This window comes from Muscardinus avellanarius, assembly GCF_963383645.1.
Source record: "Muscardinus avellanarius genome assembly, chromosome: 1".
Classification (NCBI taxonomy): domain Eukaryota; kingdom Metazoa; phylum Chordata; class Mammalia; order Rodentia; family Gliridae; genus Muscardinus; species Muscardinus avellanarius.
The window spans coordinates 139731330-139748898 of NC_137786.1; the positions used below are offsets into that span (position 1 = coordinate 139731330).

The 17569-nt window shown below is 44.8% G+C and overlaps 2 protein-coding genes across 2 annotated transcripts in view; both read right to left on the reverse strand.

The window, feature by feature from the left end:
- Positions 1–364: 364 nt before the first annotated feature.
- Positions 365–9484, reverse strand: LOC308279752 (5-hydroxytryptamine receptor 3A-like; the record flags this gene model as incomplete). Its single annotated transcript, XM_080719914.1, has 3 exons — positions 365–469; positions 8466–8632; positions 9418–9484. The coding sequence occupies 3 exons, from the start codon at positions 9482–9484 to the stop codon at positions 365–367; spliced, it is 339 nt and encodes a 112-aa protein (XP_080576040.1).
- A 4034-nt stretch (positions 9485–13518) lies between these two features.
- HTR3B (5-hydroxytryptamine receptor 3B) overlaps positions 13519–17569 on the reverse strand; it is a gene marked incomplete at both ends in the record, with an annotated part of 57836 nt that continues 53785 nt past the window's right edge. Inside the window, 2 exons of the mRNA XM_080719930.1 lie at positions 13519–13854; positions 16230–16392. Coding sequence (XP_080576056.1) covers positions 13519–13854; positions 16230–16392 — 499 coding nt within the window. The remainder of the gene's footprint in view (positions 13855–16229; positions 16393–17569) is intronic.

A 17569-nucleotide genomic window follows, 5' to 3' on the forward strand; every position in this document is an offset into this window, starting at 1 on the left:
AAGGCTATGAGGTCTAAATGGATGAAACCATCCTGCTTCAGACTCCAATTTGATTTTTGTCCAATTTCACTTAATAGAAGGAAGAACTTTCTAGCAATTAGAGCCACTTGAAAGTGAAGTGGCTGCCTTGTGACTTTCTGGGCTCTGGCCATGGTCTTTCAACCATGGACAAGTTGGACAAGTTGCTTGTCTGAGATGCTGTGAAGAACATCAGAAACCAGAAGGGTGTGTGGGACTTCTCCACCACCTTCAGGCTTCCTTCTGCTCCCTGTCCTGAGACAGAAAGATTCCAGACTCCTGGATCTCATGTTCAAAACCTCTTTCCCCACCTTTCCTCACCAAGGCTGCAGAATCCCCAACCCCTTCAGATAAAGAAGTCCTGGTTGCAGGAAGTGGGGGTGGGCGAGGTTTGCTCTCTGCTCACCTGTCGGTACCAGATGTAGGTGGTCAGTACTTGATTCTTCTCATCCTGGGAAAGGAAAAGGAACTCAGACAGGTGCCCTGCACACACCACCCCAGAAAAGAGCTGCTTTACTGTGCCCATATTTCCCCAGGGAGGATGATTGAAGAAAAGGAGCTGAGGGACAAGTAGGAGCTGCCTGGCCAGCCAGGAAAAGCAGTTGGAGCTTTACTAGGACACAATTAGAAGAAAAGAGGATGACTTTATAATTCAAAGATTATATATATAATAATATATGTAAAGTTCATTTACTTTCTATAAAATATATATAAAGTTCATATACCTTCTATTATTATGTTACATATACTATATAATGTCATAGAATATAATAGAATGTATATATATCTTCAATTATATATATAAAGGATATATTATATATACATACACACACCTACAGATATATATGTTGGGAGCATTGTTAGTCATCTGCCGCTTTGAGGTCACCTTGTTCCAGCTTGAGTGGGAACTGTTTGCAAACAGACAAGTTTCCAGGGACAAAATGGGACTGATAACCAGGGACCCTGACCGATGAGCAAAGACCCTGACAGCATCCTTGTTTACCCTTTCCCTTTATGATTCATCTGTGACTACTTTGGTGCTATTTCCTGACTCACCCCCTGATTGCTTTGCTATTTTCTGTGATTAATATTTTATTGTAATGTTTTGGTTATAACCCTCAATTAAAGCAAGATGCTGGTGGACGGACAGCAGGAGTGGAGATCTCTCTCTCTCCTCCCTGGACTATTCAGCTGCCATGTTGACTTCATTGTGGTTCATGTGAGAGAGCACCACTTATCAATCAATCAACATCAAAACCATCCGCTACAAATGACCTCCAGCGTGGGCCAAGAAACCTAAGAGTTTTGGTGAGCCTCTCACATCTCTTTAACTGCCAAAGTCGCCACCAGTCTGGAAAGGGATTTTTTAGATCCAGGTAATATTTGAAGAATAATTTGCCTCATATTTACTATTTTCTTAGACAGGGAAAAGGAGGGTATTATTATTTATTTTTTTATTTTTATTTTTATTTTTATTTTTTATTTTTTGGTGGTACTGGGGTTCCTGGAAGCCCTTCTACCTCCGGGCTACACTCCCAGACCTATTTTTATATTTTTATTTGGAGACAGGGTCTCCTAAGCCAGCGCACGCGGCTGGCTTTGAACCTGCGCGATCCTCCTGTCTCTGCCTCCCAAGCGCGGGGATTACAAGCGTGCGCCACCACGCTCAGCAAAAAGAGGGTATTAAAACTAAATACTGGAGCCATCGAGAATTCCAGAGGGCGAACGGTGGCACAGGAGAAGTCGTGTGTGCGTGTGTTTTTGAGTTTGCATCAATCTTAATGTCTCTTCATAATACTTTTAAGTACATTAAGCCTCTTGTCTACATATTTGAAGACAATATGACTTTACCAGCAGAGAAATACAATATATCTTGTCTACTGGACTGTAAAATACATGCATGAAATAAAAATTAGTTCCATTTGGTCTTCTAGTATATTAAAGTGCTATCTGACGTTGTTATCCTGTTTTTGCAAAAAAGAAAAAAAAGTGAACTACAGACCATTGTTTCTAATAAGCAGAGAGACCTATTTTAGTAGTAAACTGAAGGTTTAGTTGTGAGCTTCAGATTTTGTGAACACCAGATGTCGTGCAGTGTTTGTTTTTTTAAAGACAACAAATAAAAAAAAAAATCCAAGGAATATGTACACTGGAACTGTAGTGGTAGCTTTCAGTATTATAAAGAGATTGTTCTATACAGACCTTTTTGCAGTTTCTCCTGTATGTAATAAAGTCCTTTCTAGATCCTATGTGAAAAGAAAAGTGAAGTGACTGAATCCTCAGCATGTTCTCATCGGCGGAGCCTTGTGTAATGTAAACTGTGCCATGTTCTTAAAAAATGTGAACCAAGCTTCCAGCTGCTTGTTTGTGTGCAGTGGCCACCGTGGCACAGAGAAGGCGCCTCCCGGGGCAAAAAAAAAAAAAAAAAGATAATTTGTCCAATTAAAATATTTTTATAAAGATTGTTTTAAATATAAGAAATCCCAGTGGATAAAAAGAGATATTTATAGCCGGGCGTGGTGGCGCACGCTTGTAATCCCAGCATTTGGGAGGCTGAGACCGGAGGATTGCTGTTCGCAGACAGCCTCAGCTATTTAGTGAGGCCCTCCGCAACTTAGTGAGACCCTGTTTCAAAATAAAGAATAAAAAATTGGGCAGGGGGTGTAGCTCGGAGGTCAAATGCCTCTGGGTTCCATCCCCAGACCCGCAAAAAAAAAAAAAAAAAAAAAAGAGATATTTATAGATACAAACTTAGGGCCACCTTGTAACAGCTAACGGGCAATCCAACAAGGACCCTAAAAAAAGTCCTTGGTCTATCCACAGTGAGGCTGTGTATTAGTCTGCCTATGCCAAGAAACAGCTTAAAAACCTGTGCAGGGAAGGTGGTTGGTGTTATCTGTTATCTAATTGTCTATTATTGTTTCAGGAGTTGTGACTCTAGACCTGACCCTCTAGATAAAAGTGAGAGGGAAACAGAGCAAACCTATTCCCTTAGGCTTCATGATCAAAGACTTTAGAAAGGGCTTATACAGATGAGAATAGATCCAAACTAGCCCCAGAAAGATTGCACACACTGTGCAAGATAAAATACTCAATTTTTAGAGAAAACTGGTTGACAAAAAAAAAAAAAAAATCCTCAGTAGAGCCAAGCATGGTGGCATGTGCCTGTAATCCTAGTACTTGGGAGGCTGAGACAAGAAGATGGCGGGTTCACAGCCAGTCTCAGCTACTTAGTGAGGCCTCTGCAACTTAATGACACTCTGTTTCAAAAATAAAGAATAAGAGCCGGGTGTGGTGGTGCACGCTTGTAATCCCCGCGCTTAGGAGGTTGAGACAGGGGAATGGCTCAGGTTCGAAGCCAGCCTCAGCTACTTGGTGAGGCTCTCAGTAACTTAGTGAGACCCTGTTTCCAAATAAAATATAAAATAGGTCTGGGAGTGTAGCCTGGAGGTAGAAAGCCCTGGGCTCCACCCCCAGTACCACACACACACAAAAAAAAGAATAAAAAGTAGAGCTGGGGGTGTATCTTGGAGGTAGAATGCCCCTGTTACTGGAAAAAAAAATCATTAGATTATGGCATCACCCAATACATTAGGGACCAAAATGTTCAGACCATTTCCATTGACAATTGGCTCTAATTGGTTTAGAACTCCCCATTACGGTGAGGTCCTATCTCCCAGATCTTAGTCACTAAAAGGGAGGATTCTAGCAGTCAATCAAAAAAGTGGAGGCAAGCCGGGCATGGTGGCACACGCTTGTAATCCCAGCATCTGGGAGGCTGATACAGGAGGATACAGGTTCACGGACAGCCTCAGCTACTTAGTGAGGCCTTTTGCAACTCAGTGAGACCCTGTTTCAAAATAAAGAATAAGCCGGGTGTGGTGGCGCACGCTTGTAATCCCCACGCTTGGGAGGCTGAGACAGGAGGATCGCGCAGGTTCAAAGCCAGCCTCGCTGGCTTAAGAGACCCTGTTTCCAAATAAAAATATAAAAAACATAGGTCTGGGAGTGTAGCCCAGAGGTAGAAGGGTTTCCAGGAACCCCAGTACCACCAAAAATATATATATATAAAATAAAAAAATAGGGCTTGAGGTGTAGCTTTCAGTTAAAATGCCTCTGGGTTCCACTCCAAGTACTGCAAAAAAAAAAAAAAAATTGGAAGCAGCAACCAGATGAAGCTTGACTATCAAAATGACAGCAGCTGCCAGCTCCATTGGTACCCATTACCATCTCCTAGCTTATCCGACCAGTCATCCAGTCTGGCAAATAGGATCCCAACTCTGCCATCCTCCTGCACTATGCTGGTCAGCAACATCTGATGGAGCTACAGATGAGTCCTGTTCAATAATGACAATGACAAAAGCCACAGGTCCTAGGTGACAAGTCCTAAGTTCTCCAGTCTAAGTCCTAAAACTCCAGGTTTATGCTCAAGAATAGCTGCCTACAAGAGACTCCCAATGAGACCCAAATGATCCCAGAAACATAGCAAAGCCAGAGGCTTACAAAAAGCCCTCCTCCAGGGACTTCAAAAGGGGGGCACCAAGACCACCAATATCACCAAGTTTTAAAAAGTCCTTCAAAGCCTGATGGGAGTGGTTTCATGAGATGACTGACACTACCTTCGTCGGCCCAGAGATTGCAGCCTGGTGGCCCCTGTAAGGGCCAAGGACAATCCACCTAAATGACTACCAGTACCCAAGCCCCACAGGCCCTGGGAGAAATCCAGCTCCATTTAAAAAGACTTAAACAACATGGTATTATCACATCATGCCAGTCCCAGTAAAACACTCTTTTGCCAGTCAAAGCCAGAAATCCAGGACTACAACCAGTGCAGAACTTGTGGGTTATCCATCAGGCCACAGTCATCCTATATCCCACTGTGCCTAGCCTGTACATCTTCTAAGCTTGCTCCCAGCCACTTCTGCCTAATGCATATCTTGAACTTAAAGGATGCTTTCTTCAGTACCTATCTGACTCCTGTGAACCAAGAAATGTTTGCCTTTAAATGAGAAGATCTAAAAGCTATAATCAAAAGTGGGTATACACTTCCACTCAATTGCCTCAAGGGTTTAAGAACTCCCCCACTGTTTAGAGAGGCTCTGGCCTATGACCTCAAGTCTTTCCTTTCCTGCACCGTGGGCTACATCCTCCTTCATAAGTTGATGACCTTCTTGGACATGAGACTCTTTTTTTTTTTTCCTGTGGTATTGGGGATGATGGAACCCAGGGGCATTCTACCTCTGAGCTACACCCCCAGCCCTGTTTTTCATTCTTTATTTTGTTGTTGTTGTTGCTGGGTTGTTTTTTTTTTTTTTTTTTTTTTTTTTTGCGGGTCTGGGGATGGAACCCAGGGGCATTTGACCTCCGAGCTACACCCCCTGCCCTATATTTTATTCTTTATTTTGAAACCGGGTCTCACTGAGTTGCAGAGGGCCTCACTAAGTAGCTGAGGCTGTCCACAAACTGCGATCCTCTGGTCTCAGCCTCCCAAATGCTGAGATTACAAGCACGCACCACCACACCTGGCTCATTCTTTATTTTAAAACAGGGTCTCACTGAGTTGCAAAGGGCCTCACTAAGTAGCTGAGGCTGTCCACGAACCGAACTGTGATCCTCCTGTCTCAGTCTCCCAAATGCTGGGATTACAAGCGTGTGCCACCACGCCCAGCAACATGAGACTCTTGAAGGCTATGTCGCAAGACTGTTCAAAGGTGCTGACACAAATCTTCTTGGAGAGACCAGACTTAAAAGTAAACATTGGACCAACCTTTGTCACAGAAGTCATCCAGGACATGGAACTGGGCATCACCTGGGAGCTACACTCCACATGTAGACTGCAAAATTCAGACAAAACAATAGGACTAACAAAACCAGGTTTAAAAAAAAAAGGGAGGGGACCTAAAACTGCTACATGAAACATTTGAAAAGAAAAAACTATAACTCTTTAAAGTCCAGGCCACTGTAAAATTTGAATAGATAATTTTGTTTCTTATTTTCTTAAAAAAATGTACAAAATTATTTCAAAATGTCAAGTTAAAAAGGAAATTATGGCCGAAAGGAACTAGTATTTAGGAATGAGATATATATATATATATATATATATATATATATATATATATATATATATAAAAGGTATAAATAAATAAATAAATAGGTACATAAGTATGAGAAATTTTGGTTAAAAAAAAGATAAAAGGAAAGGGGAATATTTTAAAAATAAGAAAACATTTTGTATGGTAAAGTTGAGTACATAAAAAAATATTTGTGTGGGGCCAAGTGTGGTGGTACACGCTTGTAATCCTAGCATTTGGGAGGCTGAGACCGGAGGATCACGATTCACAGACAGCCTCAGCTACTTAGTGAGGCCCTTTGCAACTCAGTGAGATCCTGTTCTAAATAAAGAATAAAAAATAGGGCTGGGGGTGTAGCTCAGAGGTAGAATGCCCCTGGGTTCCAGCCCTAGTACCAAAAAAAAAGGATACATGACTACAATGCACACACACAAAAAAAAGTTTGTGTGGGGTAAAGTTTATGAAAGGAATACTGCATGTGTGATAAAGACAATAATATTTTTAAAATATTCAAAAGGTTTACAGTGAGGTTTTATTAAGATAATTTCTTGTATTTTCTACTGTCTCTGTTTTCTATGGTTATCTAAATTTCACTTCTAAAGTGAAAATTAACTCTTATGTAACTGCAATACTATATTTGTGCCTTCCAAATGTTAAAATTATATAAATGGGTATTAGACAAAACAGCAGTCAGTTTAGCTAGCCCCAGTTCCTCACAGCCGCCTGTACCCAGCAGCCCCAGAGCCAACAGCCCCAGAGACAATGCTAGACTGCTCACAAAAAATCTGAAAAGTCAAGCAAGCTGATCCTAAGGAGGACAGCTCATCCCCCTGCAGTCACATCCAGGAGCTGACAAGATGGTGCACGACGGAAGCCTGAAGAGCGCCACATCGCAGGAGCAGGCTACAAAACTGGACTCTAAAGCTTATATCATAAGTGCTTTAAGACTGACTTTATTAGTGATATCTATGATGATCTTAGTTTCAACACTTTTCTGTCTACCCAATTTGACTTTGCATTGTTAATATAAAAAAGCAATTGGCAATCACCATTAATGTATCCAAAATTGTCAAACCCTTATTATTAGATTTGATGCATGTCAGATGAAAAACAGGGACAGTTCTCCCAGGCTGACAAATACTACTGGCCTTGTTTCAAAGACAAAAAGGGGGGAAATATTGGGAGCATTGGTAGTCATCTGACCTTGATCCGGCTTGGGAGGGGCACAAACTGCCCACACAAGTGGGAACTGTTTGAAACCAGACAAGTTTCCAAGCACCAAATGGGACCAATAACCGGGGACTCTGACAACTTTCTTGTTTACCCTTTCCCTTCCTGATTCATCTGTGACTACCTTGGTGTATTCCCTGACTCACCCCATGATTGCTTTGCTATTTCCTGTGATTAATAATTTATTATAATGTTTTGGTTATAACCCTCAATAAAAGCAAGATGCTGGTGGACGGACAGCAGGAGTGGAGCTCTCTTTCCTCCCGGCCTCCTCAGCTGCCATGTCAACTCCATTTCATTCAGTGAGAGGCTATTCCTCAATGATTAACAAAGCCATCCACTACGTGTGTGTGTGTGTGTGTGTGTGTGTGCACGCACGCGCATGTGTGTGTACTTATATCAAGGCGGGCTATATAAATAGAGGCTATAGGGCTACCTTGGTATGAAATAGGCACAAAACCACACGAAGTGAAAAAATCATCACTCCCCTCCCCTACACACCTAATTTCAAATCTTTTCTGAAACACCACAGCAAGCAGTTTTCTGTGTTTCTTTCCAGAGATGTTGCAAATGCAATGATTCCATCCCATATCGAGGGGGCCAGTGGTAGAAGCAGAGACTGTGAGGTCAGTCTTGCCTCCCCTAACCCAACAGCACCCCTGCCTCTCTGTGATTGCCTCCTTGTTTATATCTCCACACAGTGCCTGACCTCCTCCCCTCAGCAGTGGCCCCACCCTGCTAATTGGTGAAGGAATTAATTGATTTATTGGTTGGTTGGCAATTGATCTGTTGTCACCATTTAGTGACACCTGCCATGTTCCAGGGACCTGTGTGAGGCACTGAAGACACAGATATGAATCAGACTATCATCCCTATGCAGCTGACACAGGGAAGTGGCTACCATAATGCAGTGTGTCCAACCACACGCAGGAGGTGACCACCAGCCATAGGGGTGGGGAGGAGCCACACAGGTGGCCCAGGGTCATGGTTGGGGCAGCTACTATCACAGTCCATCCTTGGCTGTGGTGCTAGAACACAGGTACTTGATGCCCACCGTGCTGCCCAAGGGGTGATTTAGCTGCGGTGGCCTTTCCCACCCCCAGAAGGCCAACCTGTGTGTGCAGGTAGAGCGGGGTCCACACTCACCACGCTGAGGATGGCGTAGACAATGACATCAATGGAGATGGTGGTGGGCCTCCGCCAGTCCCGCACGGGCCGCACACTCTTCCTGTAGTTGGCCAGGAGGTGGTCTGACAGCCTCAGTAGAGTGGGCCTAGTGGAGTTCCTGGCCTGGGGGGCCACACTCCGCATGGCTAGGAAGGAGAACAGCTTGAAGTGGAAACCAGTGCCCTGAGATGACCTCCGCTTCTTTTGCCCTGATCTGTATGCTACTGAAAGGAACGTGTCCTCAGCTTGCAAAATTCCCAAGTCCCCCACAGACTGAAATCCCATCCCTGGAGCAATTTGTCTACAGAGATTCCTGCCAAGCCGGGCATAGTGGCGCATACCTATAATCCCAATACTTGGCAGGCTGAGACAGGAGGATCTAAGGCTTCAGGTCTGCCCAAGCAAATTTGTGAGAACTTTTTTCAAAATAAAAATTTAGAGCCGGGTGTGGTGCCGCATGCTTGTAATCCCAGTACTTTGGAGGTTGAAACAAGAAGATTAGTTCTGGGCACTATCCTGCTAACAAGCTGTGCAACCTTGAGAGAGTAACTCCCCTTCTCTGGACCATATTTATAACAGGGTCACATGAGCTCCAAGATATTTTGCAGCTGCTGCTTGATGAGTTTAGGGTTTGATGAGAGGAGGCCCTCTCCTGGCACCTGTCTGTGTGTTTCTGATACTCGGGCTACTTCTCGCCTCTCCTCTCTTAGTAAGCACTGCTCTCACCCGGGCTCAGCTTCCCTACCTGTCTAGCTTGACCATGATGCTTCAAAATGCTCTCAGGTTCACACACATTAAGGGAGCTGACCTTCCTGTAGCTGCTCCGCCAGCTCCAACCTCTCATTCCCTCAATCTCTGAGACCCAGGCCTCCCCCGCCACAGATCCACAGATGGCTGGCCAAGTCCTGCGTGTGTCCCCCAGCCTCCTTACCTTCCCCCTGAGCCAGAAGGGTGGGGAGTAGCCAGGCCAGCAGCACCCACTGAAACCACGGCAACATGGCGAGCTTCCATATGAGGGAGGCCCTCCGATGGCCCCTCAGAGCGAGTCCCACCAAAGGCCAGCCTGCTCGCCCTCGGCCAGCCTCATGTCCCAGCCAGCCTGCTCCCAGCAGCTGCCTGCACCTTCCAAGGCTACAGCTAGCACTCCCGCCACCAGAGCTGGGCAGATGCCAAGTGTTCCTGCAGTCAGCCCTTCAGCTGGATCAGGTTTCTGGGTGGGAGGGGAGGGGAGGGAACCACCAAAGGGGAACCCGCCCCAGCTGATGTCACACTGCAGAGCTCAGACCACCCATTCAGCCAGGTGGCTTGGCCATGTTTCCCTGGAGAAGTGACTTGGGGACAGGGGCTGCAGGAGCCATGGAGAGAGGTGCAGTCTGATAGCTATGGGATGCACCAGGCTGCTGCTTCCCTTATGTCCCTTGGCAAATAGGTTTTGGTGGCACTGGGCTGGACCAGTTGGGATGGCTCAGGAAGAAACAGGAGAGACACTTGTTTGCTACTCTCCGGGTGACATATTTCCCCTAGCCAAGCAGGTCCCCTGTTTGCAGGCATCTCTGCACACAGAGCAAGGCATCTGGGGGTCACTACAGATGTTTAAATAGTAAAATACAGGCTGCATGGTGGCTCACATCTATAATCCCAGTACTTGGGAGGCTGAGACAGAAAGACTGCAGTATTGAAGCTAGCTTCAGCAACTTAGAGACACCCTGATGTCTGGTCACCTCTTTCTCCCCCCACTTTCCTTTTCTCTTTCTTCCTTCCTTTCTTCTTTACTTTTTTTGGAGATGGAACCCAGGGGCATTCTACCTCCAAGCTACACACTCAGGCCTTTTTATTTTTTTATTTTGATACAGAGTCTTGCTAGGTTGCAAAGGGTCTCACTAAATTGCTAAGGCTGGCCTCAAATCTGTGGAACTCTTGTCTCAGCCTCTCAGGTACTGGAATTATAGGCATGCATTATATAAACCTTGCCTGGCTGTTCCAAAATAAAAAGGGCTGGGGGTGCAGCTCAGAAGTAGAATGCCCCTGGGTTCAATCCCCAGCAACAAAAAACAAACAAATTAAGTAGCAAAATATATATAGTAAAAATATCATTTCATAGTATACATGTTTATATTTACATATTTAACTAGATGTTCTAAACATAAATAGTGAAAATATAATAGTAAAACATACTATTATAGACAATTATGAAAAACAATGAAAATCATCCCTAGATTTACTGCTCAGAGACAGCCACTGTTAATATTTTGGTGTATTTTCTTTTATGATTTCCTTCTAATATATATGTAAAATTAAGTAAATGTACAATATGTATAATCTTGTATCCCTCCCCCCATTTTGTTTAATATAATTCCATAAGCATTTTCAGTATCTTTTTTATTTTATTTTATCTTATTTTATTTTTTTGTGGCGCTAGGGATAAAGCCCAGGGGCATTCTAACTTTGAACTATACCCCTAGCCCTATTTTTTATTATTTATTTGAAACAGGGTCTCACTGAGTTGCAGAGGGCCTCACTAAGTAGTTAAGGCTGTCTGCGAACTGCGATCCTCCTGTCTCAGCCTCCCCAATGCTGGGATTACAAGTGTGCGCCACCACGCCCGGCACAGTATCTCCCTTTTAAAATGTGGCTTTCTTGCCAGGAATGGTAGTGCATACCTGTAATCCCTGCACTTGGAAAGCTGAATTAGGAGGATCATAGGCTTAAGGTCAGCCTTGCCAACCTAGTGAGACCCTCAGCAACTTAAAAATACCCTATTTCAAAATAAAATAAATAAATAAATAAATAAATAAATAAATAAGTAAATAAAAAGGGCTGGAAGTGGAGCTTGGAGATCGAATGTCCACGGGTTCAACCCCTAGTGCCAATATAAATAAATAAATATGACTTACTTGAAAGATGTTTCGTTTCTCTTTACGAGTTAGATAGGTAAATAGCTATCCCTCACATACTCAACTTTGTACCAAAAAAATTGTCTGAGAAAAGAACTGCTGTGAATTTCTATTTGAGGAGACCCACCCTAGTTTGCCCTGTGGGTAAGTGTGGATTTTTCAAGCTCAGTTATGTTGAAGGCAAGATATACCTGTATCAGTCATGACAAGCGTCAACAGCAAAGCATGTTCATTCTTTTAAATTCCTTTTTCAATTGAACGTAAGTAGAGAAAAGGTTGGGATGCCATAGGAAAAAAGGATTTTCTGTACTAAAGTTATGTTATTCTACTGCCTTGGTTGGGGCTGGGTGCTTTTATTACTTATGTGCATTATGAAATCTGCACAGAGCATTATATCTTCCTGGTTTGTTTTTGTTTTTCAGTACCGGGGCATTGTACCTCTGAGCTACACCCCCAGTCCTATTTCTTAGTATTTTTATTTTTTTGAAGCAGGGTCTTACTGAGTTGCAAAGGGCCTCGCTAAGTAGCTGAGGCTGTCCTCAAACCGCCTCAGCTACTTAGCGAGGCCCTTTGCAACTGCATTGGTCTCTGCCTCCCGAATGCTGGGATTACAAGCGTGCACCACCATGCCCGGCCTACTTTACCTTCCTTGATGGAGTCCTTTCACAGGGCCACTTGCCAAGATTTGACTCTGGAAGATTCACTCAAGCTCACAGGGCTTGAGCTGCTCTTCTCTTCAGTCATGTGCTCCATTGCTGCAAGACTCGGAAAACTCAAAAACACCAGCCCCAAAAATATCTTTTGGGGGAGTACAGGTGAAAAAAAAATGGGTTATTCAGGGGGACTCCCAACACGTAGACAAAGTATACAGACAGATGTTCCCACACTGGATGTTCTCAGACCCTCTCTTTCACAGCAGAACAAGGCCAAGAAAGAAGAACCTGGCAGCTTCCTGTGCCGTGGAGCTGAGGTCTTGAATTGGGCAGAGGACCATGGATTCCTCCTGCATCCTTGAGCCCAGCAATGGCTCGGGTTCCTGCCCACCTCCACTTATGACCACTGGCCCTCAGAAAGCTGTTGCAGATTGCTACCAGAGTTTCTCGTCTTGTTCCTGTGTGTTATGAAACCTGCATAGAGCATCTTCCCATTTCTTTGATGGGATCTGTTCACATGGCCATAAACCAGTCTTGGGACTTCAGCAGCCACACCTACTTGGGGCTCTAATTACAGTAATTTCATGATTAAAGAACAGACATTCAACTGCTCCCCCATCCCCTAGCCGTACTCCCAGATGCTCCCCTGTGCACCCGTGTGCACATACCTGAGGCCCTCTCCTCCCTCTCACCCCAGGCTGAGGCCAGTGTGGCATGGGGCCCACTCCCTCCACGGAGCTGAGCCATTTGCAGACAGGGAACTGGGAAGAAGTGTTAGGAACTGACCTTGTTCTGGAAGAAGCCCACACACAACAGGAGGAAAACAGAAGAGAAAAGAAGTTAGAGGTGATCTGAAGAAGAAGGGGAGAGAAGTCAACAATAGTAGGAGCAAGATGAAAAGGAAGATGAGTCAAGAAGGAATGATAAGCAGGAGAAAAAGAAAGACAGGAGGCCAAGGGAGGAGGACAGAGAGAAGAAAGAGAAACTGAAGGAAAAGGAGACAGAGGCTGAGCAGCAGCAGAAGGTGCCTGAATCCTAGTCCAGGGATGAGCACCCTCCTGTGGAGTAGGGTGCCCGCCATGTGTTGATGTGAGGACCCATCACATCAAAAGGCAGTGCGAGAGCCCCGTGGCCGTCCCGGGGGCCCCAGCCTCCATTTCTACATTAGCTCCCGAGTCCTCTGAGGCAGTCCAATTGGGTTAGGAGGGAAGAGGATGTCTTCTGCGTGGCGCGTGCATTAGGGAATTAGCTCCTTAGGTAACAGGATTAGAGGGAGCCGGGCAGGCCACAGCCTCAGATGGAGATGTATTGCCTGTGTGCCCGTCTGATGGAGGAGCAATCAAGTTTCCCCTGAAGAAATCTCCTATTAATGGATTTGATGGCACAACAGACAGGGGGAGTTGGAGCCGTGGCCGGTGGCGGGGTGTAAATTGCCTCAGATGAAAACTGTGGAGTCACTTTTGCCCCTTTTAAACAAGATAAGAATTAGTGCGAGGTCTTGATGAACTTGCCTTGGCCTGTGGGGACGAGGAACAGCAGAGGCCTGGCTAATTTGATTCCTGAGCTCTGCCGGCAGACGGCCAGGCTCCTCCCCGGGAGTGGGGGCAGACACACGCACGTGGCAGCCATCCAGCCCGGATAATGAAAAGCTCCAAGACTGCAGGACCCGCAGGCCTGGGCCGTCCCTCTGTCCAGTGCTCCCAGCACGCTGGGGAGGAGAGCTGTGCCCGCGCAGCTCCTGTCCAGAGCTTCACAGCCCGCAGTGGGTGCTACTGTGCATCCACCTCCCCAGGGTCGCTGTCCTCGCTCCTGTTTTCCAGGCTAAAACACAGAACAGGAGGAGTCTCCCCACCTGCTTACCTCCCACTGCTTCTCATGATGGAGCTGAGATCCTCCAGACTTCTGGCTCCAACCTTTTCCATCACAGCTGTGTTTCCCATCTTCGGCTGTAAATTTTTTACTGGTCTGTAAAACTTTTACCACCAAGGAGCCTGACCTTTTAAAATCTATAAAGTTACAAAAACTCTGTGACCCATAGTAACATCTGACTCACCGGGGTCCCAGCTGCCAGGGGAGGGCTGGGGAAGCTTCTGGTTTGTCAACATGGTGCTAAAGGGAAGATACATTTCCAGGGGAGGGCCCCAAGGAGGGAGCCAGCCAGGAGGGGGCTGATAGGGAGACTGACAGGTACCTGCCATTTCTAGCATGGAAGGTGGAAGAGTTAGGGGCTGTCATGCAAAGGGTAGAAGGCAGCAGATGGGAATGTTCTACAAGAAGAAGTGAAATGGAACTATAGGGACACGGTTCTTCCTTCCTGGTCTTTCTTTCTTTCTTTCTTTCTTTCTTTCTTTCTTTCTTTCTTTCTTTCTCTTCCCATCATGTGTGATCTTTGTGCCACCAAAGCTATGGGTCCTTGGAATAGCTGGTTCTGTACCACCCCACCATTTATTGAGCATATATTACACGTGAGGCACTGTGCTCAGCTTTTTTTTTTTCCTACTGGGGATTGAACCTAGGGGCATTCTACATTTTCCCTACACGCCAACCCTCTTTTATTTTTTTAATTTTAAAATAAGGTCTCAGAAAGTTGCTGAAGGTCTGACTAAGTTGCGAGACTAGCCTTGAACCTACTGTCCTCCTGTCTCAGCCTCCCAAGTACTGGGATTACAGGCATGTGTTGCCATGCCCAGTGACTCTTTTTCACTCTGCTTGCTACCAAGAAGATACTACTATTATTCCCTTAGTGCAGATGGACAATCGAAGCAAAGATGTTAAGTAACTTGTGTAGAGTTAAATAAGAAGAGGGTGTGGTACTGGATCTTACAGACTCCAAAGCTTGGGCTCTTAACAGCCAGATTGTGCAGAACATTCTCTTTGACATGGACCTAGGTTGATTGGACCCTGGCTGGGATATCCCTCTCTTTCATTCTGGGGTGAGTGGGATACCCACTCCTGCTTGACTGCTCTAGTCGAAAGGGCAGACCCATTGGCCTGGCTCTATATGAGCCTGCTGATTAAAAATATTTTTTGAAGGATACCATGTGAATATATGATGTGTTCATGGACACAAAGTTTAGTATTTTTCCTAGTACAAGGTAGCTTCAGAAACACTGCTCTGCCATCCTGCTCCTGGAAAAACCTGTTTCACGGCAAATGTCAGGTATGGAGCTTCATGGTAAAATTGGCCTGGTAACTTCTGTGGTCCGTCCTCAAAGTACAGAAGTGATGCTAGGGTTTAGGGGATATATTATTACTCCCTTGGGTCTAGATGCATGGGGTGGGCCTTAATCTAAAGGGTGGAGTCATCTCTTGTCTCTCATCACCTGGGGAGAAGGATGTTTCTAGACCTCCAACCAGATAGCTTGTAGGTCCTGACATAGTGGCACTATAGGGTTTTTTTTTCTCTTAATATTGATCTCTGAAACTCAAGATGGCTAAGAGGCTGTTCCTAGGAGATTGGTGTTCATGTTGCCACCTTTGATCAGAAAAAGAAAAGAAAAGAAAAGGAAAGGAAAGGAAAGGAAAGGAAAGGAAAGGAAGAAAGAGAAAGAAAGAAAGAAAGAAAGAAAGAAAGAAAGAAAGAAAGAAAGAAAGAGCAAGCAAGCCCTACCCAGGGCCCTGTGAACTTATGTGTTCCTCTGAAATCTTACAAAGCTACTTCAGGACCTGGAAGAAACTAAACAGGTTAGAAGACCTGAGACCCTCTATTTCACTCATTCACATTTCAGTTATTATTCCCTTTGCTTACTAATGCCTGGTCTCTTCCCTTAATTGGTGTTCAGATTGGGGTGTTCAACCTTTGCCCTCCACCCTCAAGGGCTGAGGAGGAAGGGGACTTTGTCCTGATCAGGCCGGTGTGGTTGTGGTGGCCATGATCTGAGAGAAAGCCTCCAGAGGGGATGAACCCCAAGAGACTGCGTGGGTTGCTTGGTCCTTGCTCTGTCTGCCTGGACGTCTTCCTGGTGCTGAACTTTGGAGATTTGATGACTTATTTTTATAACAGAGGTGACAATCCTTCACTCAAACCACAAGAGACTCAGGAAATCATGAGCAGTGAAGTTCTCTTTCCTCATCCACCTTCTCTCCTTTCTGGCACAGAAGGATGGAGGATTTGCTCTAGTTCTTACAGGTATCCTTGGAGGGGATGTCCAGCCTCTTGGGTAGGTCTCTTTCCCGTGAGATGTAATTTTTCTTACCCCCATTTCTAAGTCATCATCAAATTCTAGCCTTTTCATCTCCTTGAAGGTGGAAGCTTTCTTCTGTGCCTCCCAAACACAGCCAACCCTGGGGTGCTCTCCAAGGTAGAAGGTCATTTTGAAAAGCGTATCTAAAATTAGTGAGTTTGTAGTAAAGGCCAGGCTTTAATGGGTGATGAGTCATTAGCCCATATGGTCACCTCAGAACTGGAGCGGGGGGTCAGAGGTCATTTGTCTTAAATTTCTCTCTAACCAAGAGAATCATTACATATCAAAAAAGAAGTGTCTGTAGAAGGCACCTCATTCCTGGAGAGTGGCCAGTCACCTATCTGGCCATCACAGAACTAGATCTGGGGGAATAAGTTGGTTTGGCTTAAATTTCTCTCATACTTAAATTCTAATTTCTAGAGAGGAAGGGACTGGAGAAGCCATCTTATTCATCCCCTTGTTTCTGGGAACAATAGAGCCTTAATGTATTATAATGACTATTTTCTGAGAAATTTTCAATGACAGAGACCTCAAAACCCCCTTAGGGATTCCAAAACAAAGTTTCTTCTAATATCTAACTTTAATTACACTTGGTACAATTTGAATCATTTCCTTTTGTCCTGTGGAAATGAGCCCCATATCCGATTCATCCTTCTCGTAGACTCAGAGAGGCAGTGGGAACAGTGATCATCTCTGGGCTTTTCCAGAGAGAAGAAATCAGGCAGAGAATGACACATATCAGCCTTTATATGCTGCTGTGTGATGCACGGTGTGCTTTCAGGGACTCTTTCTGAACCTGTAACACTCTAAGGTAAGGTAATAGAATTCTCCTTTTGTAGATGAAGAACTTTAAGGTACTTAGTGACTTTCCCAAAGTGATTCAGCTAATGGACGATCAAGTTTGGTTCACAATCCTAAATCCTGCCAGCACGGCATGCCTGGAGATCTATGTCTGCATTTTGTCTTTTTCACTGGGATAAGATGCAAAACAGGAAGAAAATACAATAGCCAAGTAATGGTCATTGCCTTGGGGAATGGGATGTGTGTTTGGGTGGGAGGGAGACTTGTTTTTCATGCTCCACCTCATTATTCCTTTTAACTGTAAATATATTCATCTATTTAAAAAAACTGAGGTCTTAAAAAGAAGCACTTGAAAGAATAAAATGCAGCCATGTCCTAGGCCTGATTCTGTCATAAAGTCTGTGTGGCCTTGAGCAAACCAGCTAAGCTATCTATGCCTCAGTTTCACATCTATTAAACGGGAAGAAGGGTTGCTCACTCCACCTATCTACTAAATTCTCCAGATGTTTTCTTGAGAGTCATATAGTTCAGTATTATAAATCTGAAGTTGG